Below are 24,713 nucleotides of genomic sequence, written 5' to 3'. Positions count from 1 at the left end.
TCAGTGTTTCAGTATACAGCTCTTTAAACTTTTTATTAAATTCACACCTAAGTAGTTTAGTCTATTTTGTTGTTGCTAAATAGAATTATTTTTCTAGGATTTTTTGGGTGGTTTGTGTATAGAAGCCTGACTAATTTTTATATGTTGATTTTGTGTATCCTGCAACTTTACTGAATTTATTTATTTTAATAGCTTTTGGTGGAGTCTCTAGGCTTTTCTACATACATATAAGACCCATATTGTTTGCAAATAGAGACGCTTTCCCTTCCTTCCCTATTGGGCTGTATTTCTTTTTTCTTTCTTTTGCTTAATTGCTCTGGCATAGTACTTTCAGTACTATGTTGAAAAGAAGTAGTGAAAGTGGGTATACTTGACTTGTTCTTGATCTTAGAGAAAAAATTTTCAACTTTCCACCTTTGAGTATAGTGTTAGCTGTAGGCTTATCATTTATGGCCTTTATTGTGTTGGGGTACATTGCTTCCTTTGATAGTTTTTATTATTTAAAAAAAGGTTGCATACTTATAAAAACTATAACCCATGAACAGCCGTTAGTCAAAGTCCATTTACAAATTAATGTCAAACATTCAGAATTTTCTGAAGACACAATATTATAGAATCAGAGAATAGTAGAACAGGAAGTTAACTCAATCATCTAGTGGAAACTCTTTAACCTAAATATGATTGTTAATCATTGTTCTTTAGAACAAAAAAGCTAACTGACAATTGGGTCATAGTCTACCCAACTTTCCCCAGTTTGCTCAAAATATATCTGAAATGTTATGCTTTTATAATAAAGATGAAAATAACATTTTAAAATTTATAGTAATTAATGAAAAAATTAAAAATTGAGCAATTGTTTCATTCTCATTGTTTCAGGTTAAGTTAAAGTATATTTAATTAGAAAAGTATCAAGAGTCTGATAGAGACAATTATGATGATTTTAAGGAGGTTCCTGAAAAACCATAAGGCCTTTAGAGTATATTCATTATTGGTTTTCTGTTTCAAAATATCTTACTTCCTTTTTTCTTTCTTTTCTTTTCTTTTTTTTTCCCACTCACAGGATATTGGTGAGAACCTTTCTTTTTCTTAATGAAAATGTTTTGATAATTCTGTTGGCTTTTCAGACATAATTAGACATATATTTTAGTCTTAAAAATAAATGAAGAGATAAAGGGGTTTTATTTTTATGGATATAAAGTTTGGAAGAGAAAAAAGAGGGAGGAGAACTTTAAAAATATGGTTTTTGTGCATATAAAATAAATGATCTGAGCTTTGAGCCAGTAAATATTGCATTGTCTGGAATGAAGGCATTTTTTATTTTGAAGTTTCCTCTGATAACCACTGGCAGTGTCAATCCAGAACAGCCTTGTCTTTTGGGATGGCAGAAAATGTGGGCAGAGATAAATCTTAAATTTATTCAGTAGGTTGTTAACAAGTTGGAGGCTTATAATTCACAGGATGCCTATTAATAATATTTTACCTAATACATATACTCACGTAGCCAATTGTCTAGGCAGGGTTCTCTACCTGGGGCAGTACCTTCTCCAGGGAGCATTTGAAGCGTACACGCATTTATAATTATTACCATGACTAGAAGGAAGTAGGGATTTTAAACCTTTAGTAATGTGGAGTACAATCCTGCACATCGTCCCAACCAAAGTGTCAAAAGTCCTCCTCCTCCCATCCTGCATTCCTCTTAAGGAACAGTGGTCTAGATGGTATTATCTTAAACTTTCTCAAATTAGAGTAGTTGCTATAGATAATCTCTAAGATTTTATTAACCTTCAGATCTCTCTAGATCTTGATTTCATAAACAAATTCTTTCCTGAAAACTTGCTTTCCTTCTCTATTTTCTATCCATAGCACTACAGTTACACTGTAAACTAGAAAAAAAGCAACCCTGTTGGTTTGGCGTACTTGAGAATTTTTATTGCTTATTTCAGTGCATGATATATAGTAGACATTCAAACAATATTTGTGGAATGCCTGCATTTACCCAGTAATTAAAACATAAAAATATTGCAGGCATGTTTTGTTACATTTTCTCATTATTTCTCCATGTATTATTATTAGATTTTACTGTTTCATTGTATCTGTACTGTTTATCACTCATTTTTGAATCTACTACTCCACTCTAGCTTTTATTACCTGAATCCAGGACTACCAAACTTACAAGTGGAATTATATTCTTGTATCTCTTCTCATCTTAATTACACATTATGTACTACAACAAGTTAAATCTGTTTTATTCATATATGTTAATAATTTTTGAATAATTTTAGCTTTACAAAAAATTGAGTAGAAAGTATAGTTTCCATATATACCTTTACCCCTCCTTCCTAGTTTCCCATATTATCAGTATCTTGCAGAAGCATGGTATATTTGTTGTAATTTTTAGCCAATGTTGATACACTACTATTAACTAAAGCCCATTTACATTAGGGATTACTGTTTGTGTTGTACATTGTAGGGCTTTTGATGAGTATATAATGACGTGGGTCAGTCATGTAATTACGGAATGTTGTATGTCCTGTAATGTTCAACATTACAGAATAATTTTACTGCTCTGAAAATCTTCTGCTCCACCTCTTCTCTCTCCCTTCTTCCTAACCCCAACTGCTGACAACCACTGATTTTTTTCTGTCTCTATAATTTTGACTTTTTTAGAATGTCACATCATTGGAATAATACTGTATATATTATCCTCATATTGGCTTCTGTCTTAATATATTTTCTGTTGCTATAAAAGAATATCAGGGATTGGATTATTTGTAAAGAAAATAAATGTATTTCTCACACTTCTGGAGGCTGGAATGTCAAAGGGCATGATACTGGCATCTGGCAAGTGTCATCTTACGGTATAAAGGTGGAAGGTGAAAGCAAGCTTTTGAAAGATAAAGACACCAAGGACGAGACTTGCTTCATATCAATCAGTCTCATAATTAACCTGCTAATGTGATAATAACATTAATTTATGCATCATGCCCTCATGACTCAATCAACTTTATTAAGTCCCACCTTATATCCCTGTTGCACTGGGGATTGCATTCCCAAAGCATGAAATTTGGGGGGCACATTTAAACCACAGCAGCTTTCTTCACTAAGCGCTCTCTCTCTCTCTCTCTCTCTGTCTCTCCCTCTCTCCGTCTCTCTCTCCTTCTCTCCCTCTCTCCTTCTCTCCCTCTCTCCCTCTCTCCCTCTGCCCCCTCCCTCTCTCTATCTCTCTCTCCCCCCCCACCACCATGTGGGTGTGTGAGGGCACGTGTGTGTATTTTGCTTGATAGCTAATTCCTTTTATTGCTGAATAACATTTATTATATGGATATATCACAGTGTTTTTATCCATTCACTTATTGAAGCACATCTTGGTTGCTTCTAAAGTTTCAGCAATTATAAATAAAGCTGCAATGAACATGCAGGTTTTTGTGTGAACCTAGGTTTTGGGCAAAATACCAAGGAGCATGCTTGCTGAATCATATGATAAGCCTATGCTTAGCTTTATAAGAAACTAGAAAATGGTTCCAATGTAGCTGTATCACTTTGAATTTCCACCTAAAATGAGTTTCTTTTGCTCCATAGCATTGTCATCATTTGTGTCGTCAGCATTTTGAATATTAGGCATTCTAATAAATGTGTAGTGGTATCTTGTTGCTCTAGTTTGTAATTCTCTACCGACATTGATGTTTATCATCTTTTCATATTCTAATTTCCATTTGTATGTCTTTTTGGATGAGGATCTGTTCAGACTTTGTCTGCTTTTAAATTTTGTTTGTTTGTTTTCTTATTGTTGAGTTTTAAGAGTTCTTTGTTGGATGCCAGCTCTTTATCAAATGTGTTTTGCAAATAGTTTCTACTATTTCCATGTCATTTCTATGTCTTTTTTGGAGAAATATTTATTCACATCTTTTGCCCGTTTATTAATTGGGTTGTTTGGTTTTCTTACTAATTGAGTTGTATGAGTTCTTTACAAATTTTAAATATTAATTGCTTATGAGATGTATTTTGGCTTACAAATATTTTTCCCAAGTATAGACTCCTATTGAGTTTATATCTATGTGTAGTATAAAGGTACAATCTTACTCTTCTCCCATTCTAAAATTCATAAGGAACCATAAAAGACCCCCAATAGCAAAAACAATTCTGAGAAAGAAAAATAATGTTGAAGGCATTCTATCTCTAATTTTAATTATTTTTAAAAAATTATTTTTATGTATTTTTAAATTGGTATATAATTGCACATGTTTGGGGATTCATGTGATACCCCCAATCTTTAATGAATTACCAATGGCATTCTTCACAGAGTACCAATAGTACTTCATTAGAGATTGCATTTAATCTGTATATTGCTTTGGATATTATAAACATTCTAACAATATTAATTTTTTTCAATCCAGGGATATCTTTGGGGCAATGGATATCTTTCTATTTATTTGTATCATCTGAAATTTAATCAGTGTTTTATAATTCTCAGTGTACAGATCATTCACCTCCTTGGTTTAATTTATTAGTAAGTTGGGTATTTTTGATACTATCATAAACGGGATTGCTTTCCTAATTCCTTTTTCATTTGTGTTGCTATACGTGTATAAAACTATGACTTTTTATTGATGTTTTATCTGTAAATTTACTGAATTCATGTATTAGTTTAAATATCATAATTATTAAAATAAAAAACTCAAGATCATTCTTTGTAGCCTCCTGTCAGCTAGATTTGGCTATAAGACAGTGAGTGTTCTTGCCAACAGAATGGGAGAAGTAGTTGTAGAAATTCTGCAACATGTATTAATCACAAAAGAAAATTGATATCTAAATTATATAAATAATTGCTACAAAGAACTCAATAGAAAGCAGGCAATTGCTATGAATAGAAAATCATCAAAAAGAAAACTAAAATGTCCAAAAATACATGAAATACAAATTAAGCAAGATACAAATGTCACCCATAAGATATAAGCTACTGTAAAAGCTTGATAACTTCAAGTCTTGGTGAAAATGTGGGGAAAGCTTTGCTCTCATATGCTGCTAGCAAAGTGACAGGTATACAGGGACAATCACTAGAACCAGTTTTGTGAGCATGTGACCTATTCTTCAAAGGAACTCAGTGCTCTAATGTCATCATCTTGAAATTCTTAGTATTGAAACAGGTGCTCACATTTTCGCTTTGGACTGGGCCCTGCAGATTATATAGTTGTTTTTGAAACTCACTGAATCAGCCATGATGCAATGAAAAAAACAGAAAATACCTCAGTATTTGAAACATATGGGTGTTTAATATAGAAACCTAGTTATCAAAGAGTTAAAAGATCCAAAAGAGGAGAGTGAGTTAACACAGATAAGTAACTGCACCAAGTGGCAACTACCCTAAGATGGGGGCATTGAAAGAGCAGACATGGTATAGAGTATGAAAAGAGGTTCTGGGATTGTCTAGGAGGAGCCACCCAGACAGGCTAGAATTGATGAGAAGGGATCAGAAAGCAGATAGTTGAGTCTGCTCAAGAATAGCTAAAGATAGTGGGTCCACCCAACAATGCAGACAGTGGGTCTACCCAAGAATGGCTGAAGGCAGAGGAACACAGCCAATTCCAGAGATGTTACCAGAAACAAGAAAGAGAAATCATATATATATATAATCCCTGAATATAGAGCATCCTGAAAGTGTTCTAGAGTTCTGCAGTGTAAACCTGTATATTTCGAATATATTTCTCTTTCATCTGGTTGAAGAAGTTGGAGTTCTTTTCTTGTAGATGAGTTTATTGCAGAAAAGCTTCAATGAAGTGGCACCTTCTTTGTCCATGGATGGTATTTACTCATAGTCTGGTAAATCATGAAAAACATCTTTGGGACAGAATTGAAGGATCAGTTAGGTATTTGGGTCCATGATCTATTCTACAATGCTACCATAATTCTAAACATTTCTTTGTCCCTAGCATGCTAATTATGTTTCCCTCAGCTACTTCTATATTTCATATTTAGATTCCTTTATTTACAGATTTCTCATGGTTTTAGACAATAATGCTTTCTACTGAACTCACAGACATATGTTGTTGTTTCAACAAGAGACTCAGAAATAGGAATATGCTTCCACATTACATTTTTGAGACATAGAATATATATCATCGCATTACAGGGCATTTAGGGGCTCAATCTGAAAATCATGTCATCTTTAGCTCTAACATTTGACTCTTCCAGTTCAATTTTCCACTTATTTCTCTTCTCTGACATGCTACTTTTGGAGACCCAGATCATAAACACTGAATCTATGTATGTTAGTCACCAGATCTTGGAAATTCTTAGATTTAGGTGAATGAGGCAGCTAACTAGGTTATATACATAAAAATGACATTGGTAAATGTCTTCGTATTTTGGAAAAATTTTTTAGCCACTCCAAAGATGATCTATCCAGATCACAGATTGAAATAGGATTCCAAGTTTTGTAGGATAGGCTGCATATGTCTACACTTTTGTACTTCTTTGGACCTTAGGATCTTTTCAGGAACAATATGTATTGGCGTATCTGGTTAATATAGTTATGTAAGATACATACACATTGCCTAGAAGAGTGCCTGGCACACAGCAAGAACTAATGTGTTTTATTAATTTGGGGGCAGAATATCCCAAAGGTTAAAATAATGGGTTTTGGAGTCAATTTAGTTTTCATATGTACCCTTTATCTTCCACTTCTTAGCTACAAGAATTAGGTAAATTATTAAGGTTACAGTTTCTTTTTGTGCAGAAGGGGAAATAAAGTATATCAAATAAAGTATATTTTCAGGTTATATAAATGTGCAATAATACAAAATAATGAAAAGATCTTAGTACAATGATTCAAATATAACAAGTATCCAATAAAAAACAGGTAGATATATACGGTAGATGATTGTAGAATGTGAGTTCCAAACAGAAGTTTTTTTTCTGGAAAGCCTCCAATAAAATCAGTAGTCAGATTTTAAAAAGATTCAATGCTTGGTGAATGTCTCTATACACTATGAGAAGAGGAATAAAAATGTCTAATACGGAAAATCACATAGTATTGTGTTTGAATCAATTGAGTTATATTAAATAAGATTTTAAAGTATATATTATTTGTGTTATGTAAAGCATCAATATGATGCTTTAGGAACATTAACCAAGAGAAGAAAAAGCTGTCATAAATATTTTAGAATGTGTTGTTATTATTTACAATGAAAATGAAAAAGATCTTGTTAAAAAGCCTTCTCTTTTTACGTTCATTGCCATGAGGCAACTATTGGCTAAGATGTTTGTCAGTGTTCAATTTGAAGTATGATCATTTTTTATAATTATTGAAATAAGCTGTCAAGATGAATGTTTTGCAGTTTTTAAAAAAACATTGACCAACTTTTCATGGTGATGTCAATTGAAAATTGAATGAGGTGGATTTTCAAGAAACAAATATTATTACCCAACATTTAATGACAATTTGCCATATTTCTCTGGATCTTGCTTATTGGCATTTTTGATATTTGCCATGGATCAAAGCCTGGCTGCCTATAAGAGTCATCCTGAGGAGTATATTTTTAAAAAAGTATCCCACCCCGTGCTCTACTGTTGTAGTTTGTGATTATCAAAAAAAGGATCAGAAATTTTTATTTAGAAAAAGAATCCTAGGATATTTCAGTGATCTAAATTGGGAAAATGCTTATCTTTGTAGTAACACATCTTTAATTTAGACCTAAAAAATAGTGCCTGAGATTTTAATACAGGATTGCAAAGATTCAGATAAATATGCTGTCTAGTAATGTAGATGTGAAGTATTTTAAATCATTTTAGGGGGATTTTAATTCTGTAGTACATTATGTAAGAACTTTAATCAATTCTAGAAATATAAGTTTTAAAAAGACTCAACTTAAAAAGTTAAGTTTTTGACACTGACATTATCATACATTGTCATACAGTTGATATTTCCTAAAATGTTTCTTACTTAGATTTGGATATTTTTAAGCGCAAAATATTTATGCTTTATATTTCCATTAGTTGCTTTTTAGACTAAATAGTATAGAAGTAATATGTATATATTGAGTTAAAAATCTTTCTCTTGGAAGCTGTTATCTTACATCACTTAATTTCTCTCTTTTGAAGCCGGAGTATAAGCAATATCTTATCAGCTCACAATACCTTTATGAAGCAATATCCTAAAATATTCCTGCACCAAAAAACCAGACTTCCTAAACTTTTCAAACAGGAGGAAAAAAGGTAATGATATCTTCTTTTGAAAGCAAGGTTGATGTGTGTGTATGAGTCTGCTTGTGCTTACACATCTGGAATTCAGAACTGAAAATAGTTGACAGTTTTAAGCCCTCCATACTAGGGAGCAGCCAAGGAAACAAAAATTAGTTAGTAAGGATAAATTCATGTTTTGTTCAGCAAAAATATGTGTCCCCTGCTGAGGATTGTATTAAACTTTTTGTCAAAAAATTGTTACCTTTTACTAATGAATGGCAGTGTTTATGAAAAAGATTAAAATATTCTACAGAGTTTCATGAAAAACTTCCCAATGGAAATGATTAGAGTGTTTGTGAGTGGAGGATATTTGGAGGTGTGTCATGTATCAAGGTATAAATGACAATGTCACGGGGCAATTGAAAGGCATTTAAGAAGCTTTTTTTACTGGGCTCCTACTTCTAGGTGAACCGGTATTTAGATGTGCTTTATGTATTTTTAAAGTCCAAGAATGAGATTACTTAAATGTGTTGTAGAAGGTGTAACTGCCCTCTCAGTAAAGGTTGAAGATAGATTGCCAGATCACATTGTGATGGCTATCTCAAATTGTCCCTGGCCCCAGTGGAGCTGTAAGGTTCTTATATCAGTGCAGTACCATATTTAGAAAGGCATTCTTGCTCCTTGGATATTGTTTTCTTTGTTGTTCCTTAGGTATCTTAGAGTGGATGTGCAAACCTTCTACCCCATACTATTCAAGTAGAGTTGATCTGTTCACATCCTTGGCCACCCCACTGCCATACTCCCTAATAATTTCTACTGCCATATCTGTAAGACTGCATTTTGCTTGTGTGTTTACTAGTCAGTATTTTTATTTCTGATATTTAACAGAGGGACTGACCTATAATTGTGAATAGTAGATGTGTGTTGCCCCATGGGCAAACTGCTTACTGGCTATGTAAGGGACTTGATCAAGAATATGTTTTCATTTCTTTATATCAATAATACAAATGTAAAAATTCAAACAAAATTATCGTAACAAATATATTTTCAGGGGTTGGAAGATATCCGCATGAGAGACATAGATCTATTTCATTATCCTATACGTTTCTTTTATTTATAGCCATAGGGCAGTATTATGTAGAACATATCATATTAGTTGACTGGGAAACATCTCTGGGAGATGGAGTTGCTCTGCCTTTTCAAGAACAATTCTGTTAAATTAATAAAATCTTATGAAAACAGAGAATCAAATATAACTTTTTCTAAGACTGTATCTATCATCTAGATCAAACTACATCCCTAGATAGTAAGCCTGGCTGGAATGATCATACAATACTTACACCGTGATTTATCAAATTAACATCACTCTAAAAATACATAATAAAAATGTTTTTTACTTTTTGATTCCAAGTATACTCAATATCTATTTTAATCTTGTTGATTAGAAAGAGACCTGTAAATGTAGCTCTGTCTATAGAATAAGGGACCAAGAGCTTTTATAGATAGCTGAAATGTTCATCTTGCCCTCATATTTATTCATTAATCTACCAGCAGTGGTCTACTTCTCTAGTTAAGACATTAAACTTTGAGAGGACTACAGGGAGGCACCCAATGGCTGTTAACATACTTGGTAATGAAATACCATCTTCATATTTTTAAGAAAAGTGACAGACCCCCAAATGTGTTTTAATAGCAAAGCTGTAGTTTTAAATGTGAAACTAAAAATTTGGGCTGCCAAATACACAAGAACTAAGAAGATCACTATACTAACTCAGATTTGTTTAAGTGTGTGAAACGCCAGTAAAAGTAGCTGAAGAAGCAAGGGAGATTTGAAGGATCACGTTTTAGAAATGTTTGGCCATAGAGCTAACATCACCATCAAATGATGATATTGGGACTCAGTGTCCTCTGTATCTCTCTCCATTTCCTCTTTGCTGGGTTGGTTTCGTCTTCACACATCATGTAATAGGTCTGGGAAGACCACATTCATTTACTTTACTGTTCAGGTGAGAATGGAGGTGTTCTGAAACAGGCCCAGCAGAAGATTCATTGAAATCTCAAATAATATCATATCCCTAGATTGTCCCTATGCTGAATTTGCCAATCCTGAATCACATGTCCACTTGAAGAGTGGGGGATATTGTTGACAGTATATGAAACACATGGGATAAGATTAGGAGAGGATGTAGAAGCTCAGAAGAAAATTAGGGTATTGTTAACAGGAAAATTGTGAATGAAAACATAAACTTTGATTAAAGTTTTCTTAAAGACACACCAGTCAATGTGAAGTTAAACAAAAATGAAGAAATTAATAATGTGGAAGTATAACTTTGAGATTTCAAACTCAGTGACTTTGAAATCATATATGTAATAAAAGATATTTGTTTACATTCTCTGACTATACTGCAATAGAACAAATTAATATTAGAATTAGAAAAAGCTGATCATTTAGAAATTCAAACAATAGCAATAACCAAAAACTCCAAGATAGTCATCTAAATAATTATTAGGTTAAAGAAAAAATCAAAATTGTATTATTATAGTCTAACTAATAAATTGAGAAAGTATATAGTAAAACCTGTTGGATGTGAGAAAAGTCATAGAAAAATTTAATATTTTTCACATCAAAACAAAAAAATTAACTGCAAGAAATCAGCCAAAACAATAAAATATGCATATAAACAGAAGGAATTAATTAATACTGATAAATGCTGAAATTAATGAAGTTAAATCACAGGAGAGATTCATAATCTTTTTTAAGAAAACAAATATATATAATAATCAGAATAAAGGAAAAAAGATGATCTCAGGAATGAAAAAGGTAATACAACAAATGATACGGCCAAAACTAAAAAATTATGAATGAGATATAATGTGAGGCAACTTTCGATAATCTAGATATTATTGGTCAATTTTCTAAACAATGTGTACTACAAATTTATTCAAGAAGATAGGTCTCTAGACATACAAATGGCCAACAGCCATATGAAAAGGTACTCAGTGTCACTAATCATCAAGAACATGCAAACCGAAACCACAACGAGCTATCACCTTATATCTGTTAGGATGGCTGTTATCAAAAAGACAAAAGATAATTAGTGTTGGTGCATATATGGAGAAAAGGGACTGGAACCTTGTACACTGTTGGTAGAAATGTATATTAGTAAAGCCATTATGAAAACAGTATGGAAGTCCCTCAAAAAATTAAACACAGGATTACCATATGATCTAGGATATTATGGTAAGTGAAATAAGCCAGGCATGGAAAAATACCGCATGATTTCACTTATATTTAGAATCAAAGATAGTCAAACTCACAGAAATATAGAGTAGAATTGTCATTATGAGGGGTTGGTGGGTGGGGGAAATAGGAAGATACCTATCAATGGCTACCAACTTTTGGTTATATCAAATACATAAGAGATTTAATGTACAACATAATGTCTATAGTTACCAGTGCTGTACTGTATACTTGAAATTTGCTAAGAGAATAGATTCTGTATTTGTACCACATGCACACATAGACAAACAGACGAAAGATGACTGTGAAGGAACGGATATGTTTACTAGCTTGATTGTGAAGATCACTTATAATGTATACATATATCAAAACATCAAGTTGTACACTTTGAATATATATGATTTCTATTTGTCAATTATATCCCAATGTAGGTAAAATAAAGATCAAAATAAAAATAATTATGGTATAAATATAGAAAGTTGTAAAAAGCACTTTTCAAAAGGTATTTTCTTTTTCTATTTTTTTACATTTTTTTTATTGTACTTTAAGTTCTGGGGTATATGTTCAGAACATGCAGTTTTGTTACATAGGTATACATGTGCCATGGTGATAGGTTGCATCCATCCCCTGTCATCTACATTAAGTGTTTCTCCTATTGCTATCTCTCCCATACCCCCGTCACCTGATAGTCCCTGGTATGTGAAGTTTCCCTTTATGTGTCTATTTGTTCTCATTATTCAACTTCTACTATGTGGTGTTTGGAGTTTGTTCTTATGTTAGTTTGCTAAAAATGATGGTTTCCAGCTTCATCCACATCCCTGCAAAGAACATGAACTCATCCTTTCTTATGGCTGCATAGTATTCCATGGTGTATGTGTGCCACATTTTCTTTATCCAATCTATCATTGATGGACATTTGGGTTCATTTCAAGTCTTTTCTATTGTGAACAGTGCTGCAACAAACATATATGTGCATGTGTCTGTATAATAGAATGATTTATAATTCTCTGAATATATTCCCAGTAATGGGATTGCTGGGTCAAATGATATTTCTAGCTCTAGATCCTTGAGAAATCACCACACTCTTCCATAATGGTTGAACTAATTTACACTCCCACCAACAGCGTAAAAATGTTCCTTTTTCTCCACATCCTCTCCAGCATCTGTTGTTTCCTGACTTTAATGATCTCCATTCGAACTGGCATGAGAAGATATCTCAATGTGGTTTTAATTTTCATTTCTCTAATGACCAGTAATGATGAGCTTTTTTTCATATGTTTGTTGGTTTCATGAATGTCTTTTTATGCTAAGTGTTCACATCCTTCACCCAGTTTTTGATGGGGTTGTCTTTTTCAGATGCCAGCCAGAGCTCTTTTGTATGAGCTGTCTGTCAGCCCCTACTGGGAGGTGTCTCCCAGTCAGGATACATGGGGATCAGGGAGCCACTTGAGGAGGCAGTCTGTCTCTTATCAGAGTTTGAATGCTGTGTTGGGAAATCCGCTGCTCTCTTCAGAGATGCTGGGCAGGGACGTTTAGGTCTGTTGAAGCTGTACCCACTACCACCCTATTCCCAGGTGTTCTATTCCAGGAAGGTGGGGTCTTATTATTTATAACTCCCTGACAAGCTTCTGCCTTTTTTCCAGAGATGCTCTGCCCAGTGAGGACATCTAGTGAGACAGTCCCTGAAGCTGTGTTGGGCTCTGCCCAGTTCAGCATTCCAGGCAGCTTTGCTTACACTATAGAGTTGAAACTAAGCCTTAGCAATGACTGATACGCCTTCCCCCACTGAGCTTGAATGACCCAGATCAAGCTTTTCCTTTCCAGGAAAGTGAACAGTTCTGTCTCATTGGCATTCCAGGTACCACTAGGGTATGAAAAAGTGGCTAGCTCAGTTTCTGCCCAAATGGCTGCCCATTTTTTGTGCTGGAAACCCAGGGCCCTGGTGGTTGTGTAGGTACTGGAGGGTATCTCCTAGTCTGCAGGTTGTGAAGACTGTGGGAAAAGTGTAGTATCTGGGCCAGAGTGCAGTAAATAATCTCTAATGGCTTCCTTTGGCTAGGAGAGGGAGTTCCTTGGCCCCTCACGGTTCCCGGGTGAGGTGACTCCTCACCCTGTTTCGGCTTTCCCTCCTTGGGCTGCAACCAGTCCCAATGAGATGAACCAGGTACCTCAGTTGAAAATGTGGGGATCATCCACCTTCTGTGTTGATCTCACTGGGAGCTGCACACTAGCTGTTTCTATTTGGTCATCTTGCTCAGGAGGCCTCGAAAGATATTTTCTGGAAGCAAAAAAAAAAAAAAAAAAAAAAAAAAAAATCCAACAAAACTCAGCCCAAAGTTATATCACTAGTAGTTCCTTTAAATGTCCAAGAAAATATAATTTCTGTGCAATTTAATTCTCCCAAATCATAGAAATTGGAAGGTAGATTGTTAATTTGTCTTGCATATGTAAGCCTGAATCAAAATTCAACAAGAATAACAAATAAGAATATTAATTTTAATTATGACTATATAGGCAAACATGCTAAATAAATTATTAGCAAATAAAATAATGCAATAATGCATCATCAGATTTGTACATTATGGTTAAGTTGGCTGCATCTCATGAATGGGATGAAAATTTAACAATTGAAAAGATAGATATTATTTTAATTTTGTAATATCAGTAACTCAAGGTAAATCTATATGATAATATCTGAAGATGATGAAAAGCATTTGATAAAATCCGGTATCTATGACCCATAGTAAAAGTAAAATTATATTTTACCTGTATTTTGTACAGTAATGTGGCTGTTAAACACAAAATGTTAATTTAAATTTTTCAGCTACAAAATCAGTCTACCTGAAAGTAGTAATAAAAATACCTTAAACTGAATTAAATAAACTTTCCTAAAATATATTAAGAAAATTGTGAATTTTCTTCTAAGCTTAGTATATACATGGGATCCCTCATTCGATGTGATGTATCTATATATACCCTGATGATGGAAACTGAACTCAGGTAAATCCAAGACTCTTTTAAAGGAATAAAACTGATGAGGAAACTTGCATGTTAGCAGATACTAAATACCTACACTGTTAAAATTTACACTATTAAAATTATTAATAATATTTACCTATTGTCATTGTTATATTTAACACTATAATTTAACAGAAATATTACATGATAGCTACAACAGCAAGTAAGGTATCTTCCTAGCTGTGGGCAGCTTGTGGTACCAGGTCACTTGGTAAATATTGAAGGAAGACAGTCATGTCCAAGGAGAGTTGAAATACTACATAGAAACATTAAGTCCATGTGGATCAATGCCCATAAATGAAAATAAGCAGAAGACTTGGCTGAGACATTGAGAAACAATTCTATTTGAGTAAAAATTGAAGGATAGAATAAGAAGATGAGGTACTGCTTGGGACTGTGATCGATATTTAAAATTTATTTTATTCATGGATCAATAAGAAGGTAAAGTTTTGCTATATTCAAATATGTAGGAAATCAAATAGAGAGGAAGCTGTGTTGTTTTAAAAAGAGCACTCAGTTTTGAGCCAGAAGACTTGGTTTTGTGTTTTTGTTTCACTCAACAGCAGCAACATGACTTTGAAGAAAGGAGTTTGTTAACATTACCTGCACTCAGTTTTCACTCAGAAAAGGAGGACAGACTATATTCGTACCCTACCTCAGAATCATGCATTGAAAAAAAACTTTTAAATTGTACTAGTTTTCATTATTAACATGCTCTATAGATGGCAGTGATGTTTTATGTACATTATACCATCTGTCAATAAATTGACTTTTTTCAAATAGATTAAATAATAGCAACAAAAAGATGCAAACTTCACCTAATATAAAGTACCAGTATGTTTAAAGGGGGCTGTGAAATGAAATGATTTCCATATTCCAATGGCCATATGAAATTAACAATGTTGTGATTATTATCTTAAGAATTCTTTTTGATGATGCTGTATAATAATTGACTTAGCTATTCTCAACATAACGGTCATTCTTTTTAAACAACAACAAAATGTGATTGCCATTTTGAGCCATCTTAACTCATTACAGAAAGGTAGGCATAATTTCAGATTTACACCTATAGCTTATATTTAGCATATGTAATTATAAATGTACTAATTCAAACAAAATACTAGCTTTTATGTAAATAGGGAACCCTTCTGCTTTTTACCTATTCTATGCTAATTTTAGAACTTTGTTTTTCATAAAATTTAGAACTTCATTCTTGATGTTTTCATTTACCTTTTAATGATAGTGTTGGAAGTGTTGTAAAGCTAGATGGTTTCCTGAGAATAATGCAGTTAAGAAATTGAATTTGGTAAATAGTTTACATTTTTAAAATGTAATTGTAACTTTCTGCACTTGAAAAATTACTAAGTAAATATTGCAGTGCTTTTTACCCAGACTCTGTAAACTACAGCTCAATCTGTTTGCCTTTGAACATTTACTCAAATTTATACTCTCTAAACTTTATTTTCAGTACTATGATGAGAAATATTTTTAAGATCTGAGAACCCTGGCTTAAGATAGAAAGTTATGATGTTTGTGATTTAAATACATAGAAGAGAAACATTCTGCCATCAAGAAATCTTATGATTTTAAACTGGACAGTATAACCACACTTTTCTTTATATACATTCAACTTTTTAAAATTAATTAATCTAATTATTTACCAAATGTCTATTATATACAGACACCGTGTTAGTGTAGAGTAAGATGAACATGTTCCTTGCTCCTCTAGAGTTTATGAATCAGATCTTCTCAAGGGACACAGACCTTAAGCAGTAATCATGCTAATAATTATTTAAGCACAATTTATCTTCATAAATTCATCTTTTAGTTTTTAGATCAGATCATGAATTAGTCCAGTCTTCAATTGTAACAGAAATTGGACTCAAAGGAATATGAGCCATCAAAAAAGTTGCCTATTGATTTACCTAACCTACTAGAGGAGGGGAAAAGCCTTAAAGAAGGGATACAAGATCTGGAGTGCTTGTCAGACTCTCTACTTCTCATCCCTGCTCTTATTTGTAGATTATCCCGATTCTCTCTTAGTGACCCTTCTCCATGTGGCAGGGAATGTGGTTACCAGGAGCTTTGAATTTATCTCTAATATTGGAGAGAAAAAGAAATATTTTTCAGCTACAATAATCCTGAAAATGGATTGAGATTGGCTGCCCAGTGGCATAAAACCTTTAGCAAAAGAAATGGCGGAGGAGAAGCATCCTGCACAAAGAAAATAGCCACTGTAAACAATGACTGCTTTCCTAGGTGTAAGATAAATTAATACACATAGTCACAGTAATTTAAAAAATTGCTACATTGTTTACTTCAATAAATTTAATATCTACCCCTTTCTAAGCAATAAGAAAAGGCATAGATTTTTAAGCAATGTGTGTTTAGTTCAGGAGTGAAAAAGAAATGGGGTGGCATCACTGTCTAGGGTAATATCCAAGGTTTGTTGTTCCATGGCCATGGAAAACTAGAATGTGGACACACCTGAGTGAGGTTAAGAGCAGAGGTTTAATAGGCAAAAGAAAGGGAAAAGCTTTCTCCTGTAGAAAGAAGGGCTCCCCAGCAGGTCTTCTGGTCCACAGTGAAGTGCTGGAGATTTTACAGATAAGCTTGAGGAGGTGGGACCAGGTACGCCATTTGCATAGTGCAAAAAACTGCTTAGGATTAGGTGTGCTGTTTGCATAGCTCTCTCGGAAAAGCTGGCTACACTACCTTAATCTTTTATTATGCGGAGGTTTCTCCACCTGGCAAGCACCATGTTGCCTGCTTTTCTACTGTACATGTATTGACAAAGAAAAGGGAAGATGGAACCTCCAGGTTGAACATACCTGGCTTCCAAGTAGCCTTTTCTATTGGCACAGCTGTTGGCATTCACCTGTGCAAGCTTTTAGCTTGCTTATCGATGTTTGCAGCTGGATTTTTTAGGCTGCTCTTTGTTAGAAAAGAAATGATTTGGTGGCTACCTTTTGTTAAAAGGCAAGCCTTGCCGAGGACTTCTTCACCCACACTGTCTGCCTAAATAATTGCTTTTTAGTTCCTATATCAAAAGTTTAAGGAAATGTTAGTAATTGAAGAAACAAATAATAAGCATCCAAATAATTATAGAAACCTATGTTAAAAATACATTTATTCAAATGTGACTTTTTATTGATAGATAGTAGATGTATGTATTTTTGGACATGTAATATTTTGATAAATTTATATAATGTATAATAATCAAATCATGGTAGTTGAAATATTTATTACCTTAAACATTTATCTATGCTGGGAACATTTGAATTATTCTCTATACCAGTTATTTTGGAATATACAATAGATTATTGTTTACTATAGTCACGATGGAAGAAGTCACATTATTCTTGTTCATAATTGATGTGAGCTTATATCTAGAAAACCTGAACAATTTCACAAAAAACTGCTAAAAATGATAAAATAATTGAGTAAAATTGCAGGATAGAAGAGCAACATTAAAAAAAATCGGTAGCATTTATATATGCCAACAACAAACAATCTGAAAAAGAAATCAAGAAAGCCATCTCATTTACAGTAGACACAAAAAATATAAAATATCTAGAAAAAAATTTAACCAATGAAGTTAAAGATCTCTACAGAAAAAAATTATGAATGTTAACACTGATGAAAGTAATTAAAGAGGACACAAAAAGTGAGAAGTTATTCCATGCCCTGGGACTGAAAGAATTAACATTATTAAAATATCAATATTATCAAAAATGTGAAAATTTATGGGGGTGGAAATTGAAGTATTTACAAAGAAGTTTGCATACTTGTTATAATTTTATTTGACTTTTATTAAAATGTTACCAGATTTTGACCAGTTTAGTTCCAAAAGAGGTTAGTCAGCATTAAAAAATCAACATTTTAAAAAAAATTCAGATTAACAATGTAGTATTTGTACTAGATTGGTAGATATTAGGCAAAATGTTTATCAATGAGGAGTACATTTTTCTAGAAGGTGTAGATCAAAAATAGTGTGGCAGATGCTAAGGGGAAACCAGTGAGATACTTGAATTATTAGCTATAACACTTCTTCCAATACGCAGTCATACACTGCATAACATTTCAGCCAACAATAGATCACATATACCATGGTGGTCCTATAAAGTTAAAATGGGGCTGAAAAATTACCTGCCACCCAGGGACTTCATAGCTGTCTGTAATGTCATACTTTAACATATCACTTATGTTTTTATGATGATGTTGATGTAAGCAAACCTATCATGCTGCCAGTTATATAAGTGTATAGCATATGCAATTATGAGTAATACATAATACTTGACAATGATAATAAATGACTATGTTGTTGATGTATGTATTTACTATAACTTTCATTGCTATTTTAGAGTATATTTCTTCTATTTATATTTTAAAAAGTTTAATCGTAAAACAATCTTAATGCAGTCCCTCAGGAGGGATTCCAGAAGAAGGCATTGTTATCATAGGAGATGACAGCTCCCTGTGCGTTACTGTCCCTGAAGACCTTCCAGGGGGACAAGATATGGGTGCGAAAGACAGTGTGATCGATGCTCCTGACCCTGTATAGGCCTAGGCTAATGTTTGTAATTGTGTGTTTTTAACAAAAGAAGTTGAAAAAGTAAAAGTAAAAATTAAAATTAAAAACATAGAAAAAATGCTTACAGGATGAAGATAGATACAAAGAGCATGTGTTTGTATAGCTGTACAATGTGTGTTTTAAGCTAAGTGTCATTGCAAGAGTAAAGACATTAAAAACAATGAAAAATCTTATAAAGTCACAATGTTACAATAAGTGAAGGGTAATTTATTGAAGAAAGAAAAATATTTTAAAAATAAATCTAGTGTAGCCTAAGTGTACAGTGTTTATAAAGTCTGTATTTGTGTAAAGTAATGTCCTACTCACTCACTTATTTACCCAGAGCAACTTCCAGTCCTGCAAGCTCCATTCACGGGAAGTGCCTTTTACAGGTATACTGTTTTCCATCTTTAATCCTGTATTTTAACTCAACTCTATCTTTTTTGTGTGTTTTGATATGGTTAGATACATAAATACTTACTATTGGATTACAATTGCCTATAATATTTGGTATGGTAACATGCTGTACAGGTTTGTAGACTAGAAGCCATAGGCTATATTATTTTAGCCTAGGTGTGAAGTAGGCTATACCATTTGTATTTGTGTAAGCACACTCTATGATGTTTACACAATGACAGAATTTCCAAATGATGCATTTCTCAGATGGTATCCCTATCATTAATCAACATATGACTGTATTGAGATTACTTAATTAATCAAAATGAAAGTTGGTTAATTTTGAGGAAAATATTAAACTAAAAATCAGATACATAATAAGGGAAGAAGTTTCTTTTTGTAAAGAGTTAAAATGAGCAAAGTGAAAATAAACTTGGATGATATCTACCTAATCTACACATTCCTTAAGTTATGTACTTCACAAAATCAACATTATCTTATCTAAAGTATACTCTCAGAAAAAAGAGCAGAATAGTCAATTAATATGAGTTGAATGCTTGAGCAAATGTATCAAAAGGAATAGTAAAGAAGAATGATGCTTAACCCAAAATGACACGTCTAGTACAGAAAAAAGATTTTAACTGTAGTCACCCAATGATTCTTCTTGGCTGTTTCCCAGATAGAGCTGATTTATCAAGGCAGGGAAATTGTAGTAGCGAGTTTAATTCATGCAGAGCTATCTGAACAGGGAACCAGAGTTTTATTATTATTCATGTTTCTCAGAGAATTTGGGGGCTAGGGTTTCTCAAAAGTAGTTGGGGGAAGGGTTGTGGGTGGTTAGGAAGTGAGTGCTTCCTTCTGATTGATTGTGGGTGTAATCATAGGGATGTGGGAAATGGTCCTCTTGTTTGCTGAGTGGCTTCTGGGTGGGGTCACAGGATCAGTTGTGGTAGAGCCATAGGTCATTAGACATGCAAAAAGCCTGAAAAGACATCTCCAAAGATGCCAATTTTAGATTCTACAATAGTTATGTTACCTTCAGGTATAATTAGAGAAGTTGCATATCTTGTGACCTCCAGCATAATGGCTGGCAATTGTTTATGTCTACACCATTAGCTTGGTAAAGGCAGTTGAGTTTTGGGGAAGGGCTATGATCATTTAGACTATAAACTAAATGTCTCCCAAAGTTCGCTTGGCCCAGTCCAGGAATAATTAAGGGCAGCTTGAAGGCCAAAGGCAAGATGAGGGTTGACCAGATCAAATCTCCTTCAGTTAGCTTCCCAAACAAGATGTGTAAGAACTCTGGAAATTCAGATGAGTGCAGAATCCAGTTAATAATTAAGAGTGCATTAGAATGAATGTGCATTGTCTTGACATATAGTGTCTATTTTGCTACTTAGTAACTATATGACTTTGCAGAAGTCAATCTATATGGACATTAGTTACCTTACAGCTAAATGAAATGCTTGGGTAGATGATAGTCAGTTCTCCTTTTAGCACTATTAATCTAAGTTTCCATTTTCTAGTTGATACAGATACTTTAGGGAGATAAATATATGTAATAAAGATATTTTTGTATTAACTTTTGATATATTGTCCCTTATGACTATTTCCTTCCCTGTGTTGGAGATAAAAATGCTCAATGTCCCAAAGTGGAACCAACACTCAGGCAAAAGTTTCCTCAGCAAGGCAATTTATAGAAATGGGTCTCCTTCATGCAAGGCAGAGGCTAGGGAGAGCACCCATAACAAAGGAGAGCAGCAGTTTTTATCCCTAACACAGACCTTGTTTCTGTGTCCTCCCTCCGTGGGCTGGGGTTGGACCACATAATCTGAACTAATTCCGATTGGCTACTGTTGACATCATCAAGGGGGCAAGGGTGGACTTTTGATGGGAAGAATGGGTACAAAATGATGGGAAATGCTTGGGCATGTTTGGTCACAGCAGAGATAGAGAGGGCAGATAGATGAATGGGTAAGAGTACTTTTTAGAATAGAACGAAGAACCAGAAACCAAAACCCTTTGAAGAGAAACTATTCTTAACAACACCTGTATCCGACGTGCCTCATGGTCTTAGAGAAAAGAGCAGGGAAAATATTACTTAAAGAAAGCAGGGCCGAGGCAGGCAGATCATGAGGTCAAGAGTTGGAGACCATCCTGGCCAACATGGTGAAACCTCATCACTACAAAAGCATACAAACATTAGCTGGGTGTGGTGGCACACACCTGTAGTCCCAGCTACTCGGGAGGCTGAGGCAGGAGAATTGCTTGAACCCAGGAGGCAGAGGTTGCTGTGAGCCAAGATCATGCCACTGCACTCCAGCCTGGCGCCTGGCAACAGAGTGAGACTCTGTCTCAAAAAAAAAAAAAAAAGGAAAAAAAAAGGAGGAAGATGTGTTACTGGTGGCAAATCCTTAGAAGGCAAAATTTGACTAAGGGGCACTGGGCAGAAGGAGAGACTGAGGCAACTTTTAGAGCAAAAGTGAAAGTTTATTTAAAAAGTTTGAGAGCAGGAATGAAAATAAGTAAAGTACACTTGAAAGATGGCCAAGTGGGCAACAGGAGAGATCAAGTGTACTGTTGGACTTTTGACTTGGGGTTTTATATGCTGGCATACTTCCGGGGTCTTGCATTCCTTCTCCTGTGGTTCTTCCTTTGGGGTGAGCTGTCTGCATCGCAGTGGCCTGCTAGCACTTGGGAGGTAAGCATGCACAGTGTGTTTACTAGAGTTGTATGTGTGCTCATTTGAGGTGTTCTTCTCTTACCAGTTGAATGTCCCTAGAAGGTCATACACCTGTTAAACTCTGCCATTTTACCTCATTATGTGTATATGTAAGCCCACTTCACCCATTTCCTGGGATCTTACTGGAAAACTGCTGATTATCAGTTTCTATTTTTTTTTTCTATCTTTTGGGAGCCTGCTTTTCTCTGGTGCTGGCTGTGACCATTATTATTTTATTTTTTATTTTTCTTGAAATGGAATTTCACTGTCACCCAAGCTGGAGTGCAGTGGTACAACCTTGGCTCACTGCAGCCTCTGCCTCCCTGGTTCAAGTGATTCTCCTGTATCAGCCTCCTGAGTAGTTGGTATTACAGGTGCCCTCCACCATGCCCAGCTCTTTTTTTTTTTTTTTTTGAGACAAGGTCTCACTCTCACCCAGGCTGGAGTGCAGTTGTGCAACTTTGGCTCATTTCACCCTCACAACCTTGGCTTACTTCACCTTCTACCACCTGAGTTCTAGTGATTCTCATGCCCCAGCCTCTCAAGTATCTGGGACTATAGGCATGCACCACCATGCCGATCTATTTTTTTGTTTGTTTGTTTTTTGTATTTTTAGTAAAGGCAGGGTTTTCCCATGTTAGCCAAGCTGATCTCAAACTCCTGACCTCAACTGATCCACCTGCCTTGGCCTCCCAAAGTGCTGGGATTACAGGTGTGAGCCAACATACCCAGTCCCAATTATTATTTTAGAGAGATAGTTAACTCCTGGTCACCTGACATTGCTGGGGTAGGGAGAGTCTCTTTCTCTTCTCATGCCTTACTAGCTACCTACTATAACAGACGCATATGGGAAAGAGGAGAGCTATAGAGATAAAGAAAGTGAGATAAGCTAAATATTGCTTATCTTTACCCACTCCTTTCCTTGGTATGAATCTCACAATCTGGTGTAGAATATTTAGATAGTTACTGAGGAAGCTGCATCTTCTAGGACAATGATAATCAACTCAAACTACACGTTAGTATCACCTGAAGAGTTTTTGAAAAATACTACTGCCAGATCTGTGTCCACTGACACTATTGGAGTCCCTGCTTCAGGCTAGGAACTTAATAATTTAAAAAAAAAAATTGCCACATTTTCTTTATCCACTCCACCTACGCAGCCTTAAAAAAGGATGACTTCATGTCCTTTGCATGGACCTGGATGAAACTGGAAACCATTATTTTCAGCAAACTGACACAGGAACAGAAAACCAAACACCTCATGTTCTCACTCATAAGTGGGTGTTGAACAATGAGAACACATGGCCACAGGGAGGGGAACCTCACGCATCAGGGCCTGTTGGGGGGTGGGAGAGCTAGGGGAGAGATAGCAGGGGGTGGGGGGATTGGGGAAGAATAACATTAGGAGAAATAATTAATGTAGATGACGAGGGGATGGAGGCAGCAAACCACAATGGCGTGCGTATACCTATGTAACTGTCCTGCACAATCTGCACATGCACCCCAGAACTTAAAGTATAATTAAAATAAATAAATAAAAAATTTGTAGGTGATTCTTGAAAATTACTGCTGTACAGGGAGACTTAAAATTTGGCTCAAAAGAACATTCAACATGAAGAGAGAATAATAGTACAGAACTGGTGGAGACAGATGTCTTGCAGTCTGCCTTGAGTTAGTTCCATTAGATCTACTTGGTCTGTGTCTAGCATGTATGGAGGGTGTCCACAATTTTCCATGTACATTGGAAAGGGTATAATGAGTTGCCAGTAGGATTGATGGGTGGTAGGACTCTGGGGAGGTGAAGACCAAGCTGCTGATGACATGAGGAGAAGATAGTAAGATTGGATGCAGAAGCAGAAAAACCCAGTCATTCCTAAGTAGATACCAATTCCAAGCAGATCTGCTAGCTACTCTGCAACAGGAAGATGATGATGATGATGATCAGCTGATAGCTTCCTCTCTCCAACTATGATCATGTAAGCAATCCAGCCCACCCCCGACACACACCCAAACCAAGTCCAGAAAAAAAAAAGAAATGGACAGAAAATTGTTAAAACTGAGCCTTTATTCACCTGACAGAAACAAAGCTCTTCTAATTACACTTTTTCAAATTAATGAGACTGAGATACCATAAAATGGTACTGGAGGAAGAGGATCTGTGAGCTCATTAGTTTTAGATTCTTTATAGAAAATAAACTATATCCTTTGTACATCTTAGCATTTATTTAGCTATTAAAATACTCATTTAAACTATATCCATATAAAGGGGAATCAGAGTAAAATACCTTTTGAATATGAGATGCTGCAGAGGTTCCTGTTCCTTTAAAACATGCAATCCTAATTGCCCACCTCTCGGGATGCTTGATCGTTATAGCATAGTTAGCATGGACTCTATCATGATTTTAAAAACAATTTATTAGTAAACATGCTTTCTTAAAGATGCATCATAAATTCTTTCAGTGAATGAAAGTGACCAAAAAACACCTTTGTAAGCAAACCTTAAGAATATGTTATTAGATCATGTTTCTTTCCTCATTTGCTCATATTACACAGATTTACATATGCCGCTCTAAAAGCCAAGTATA

At 34.7% G+C, this 24,713-nt stretch overlaps 1 protein-coding gene across 1 annotated transcript in view; it reads left to right on the top strand.

Moving 5' to 3' along the window:
- CNBD1 (cyclic nucleotide binding domain containing 1) overlaps positions 1 to 24,713 on the top strand; it is a 472,954-nt gene that overhangs the window by 19,751 nt on the left and 428,490 nt on the right. Inside the window, 1 exon segment of the mRNA XM_074386907.1 lies at positions 8,098 to 8,211. Coding sequence (XP_074243008.1) covers positions 8,098 to 8,211 — 114 coding nt within the window.

This window comes from Saimiri boliviensis, chromosome 15 (assembly GCF_048565385.1).
Source record: "Saimiri boliviensis isolate mSaiBol1 chromosome 15, mSaiBol1.pri, whole genome shotgun sequence".
Classification (NCBI taxonomy): Eukaryota; Metazoa; Chordata; class Mammalia; order Primates; family Cebidae; genus Saimiri; species Saimiri boliviensis.
Note: the sequence above shows the minus strand (reverse complement) of the source record. Positions and strands in the feature narration are given on the sequence as shown.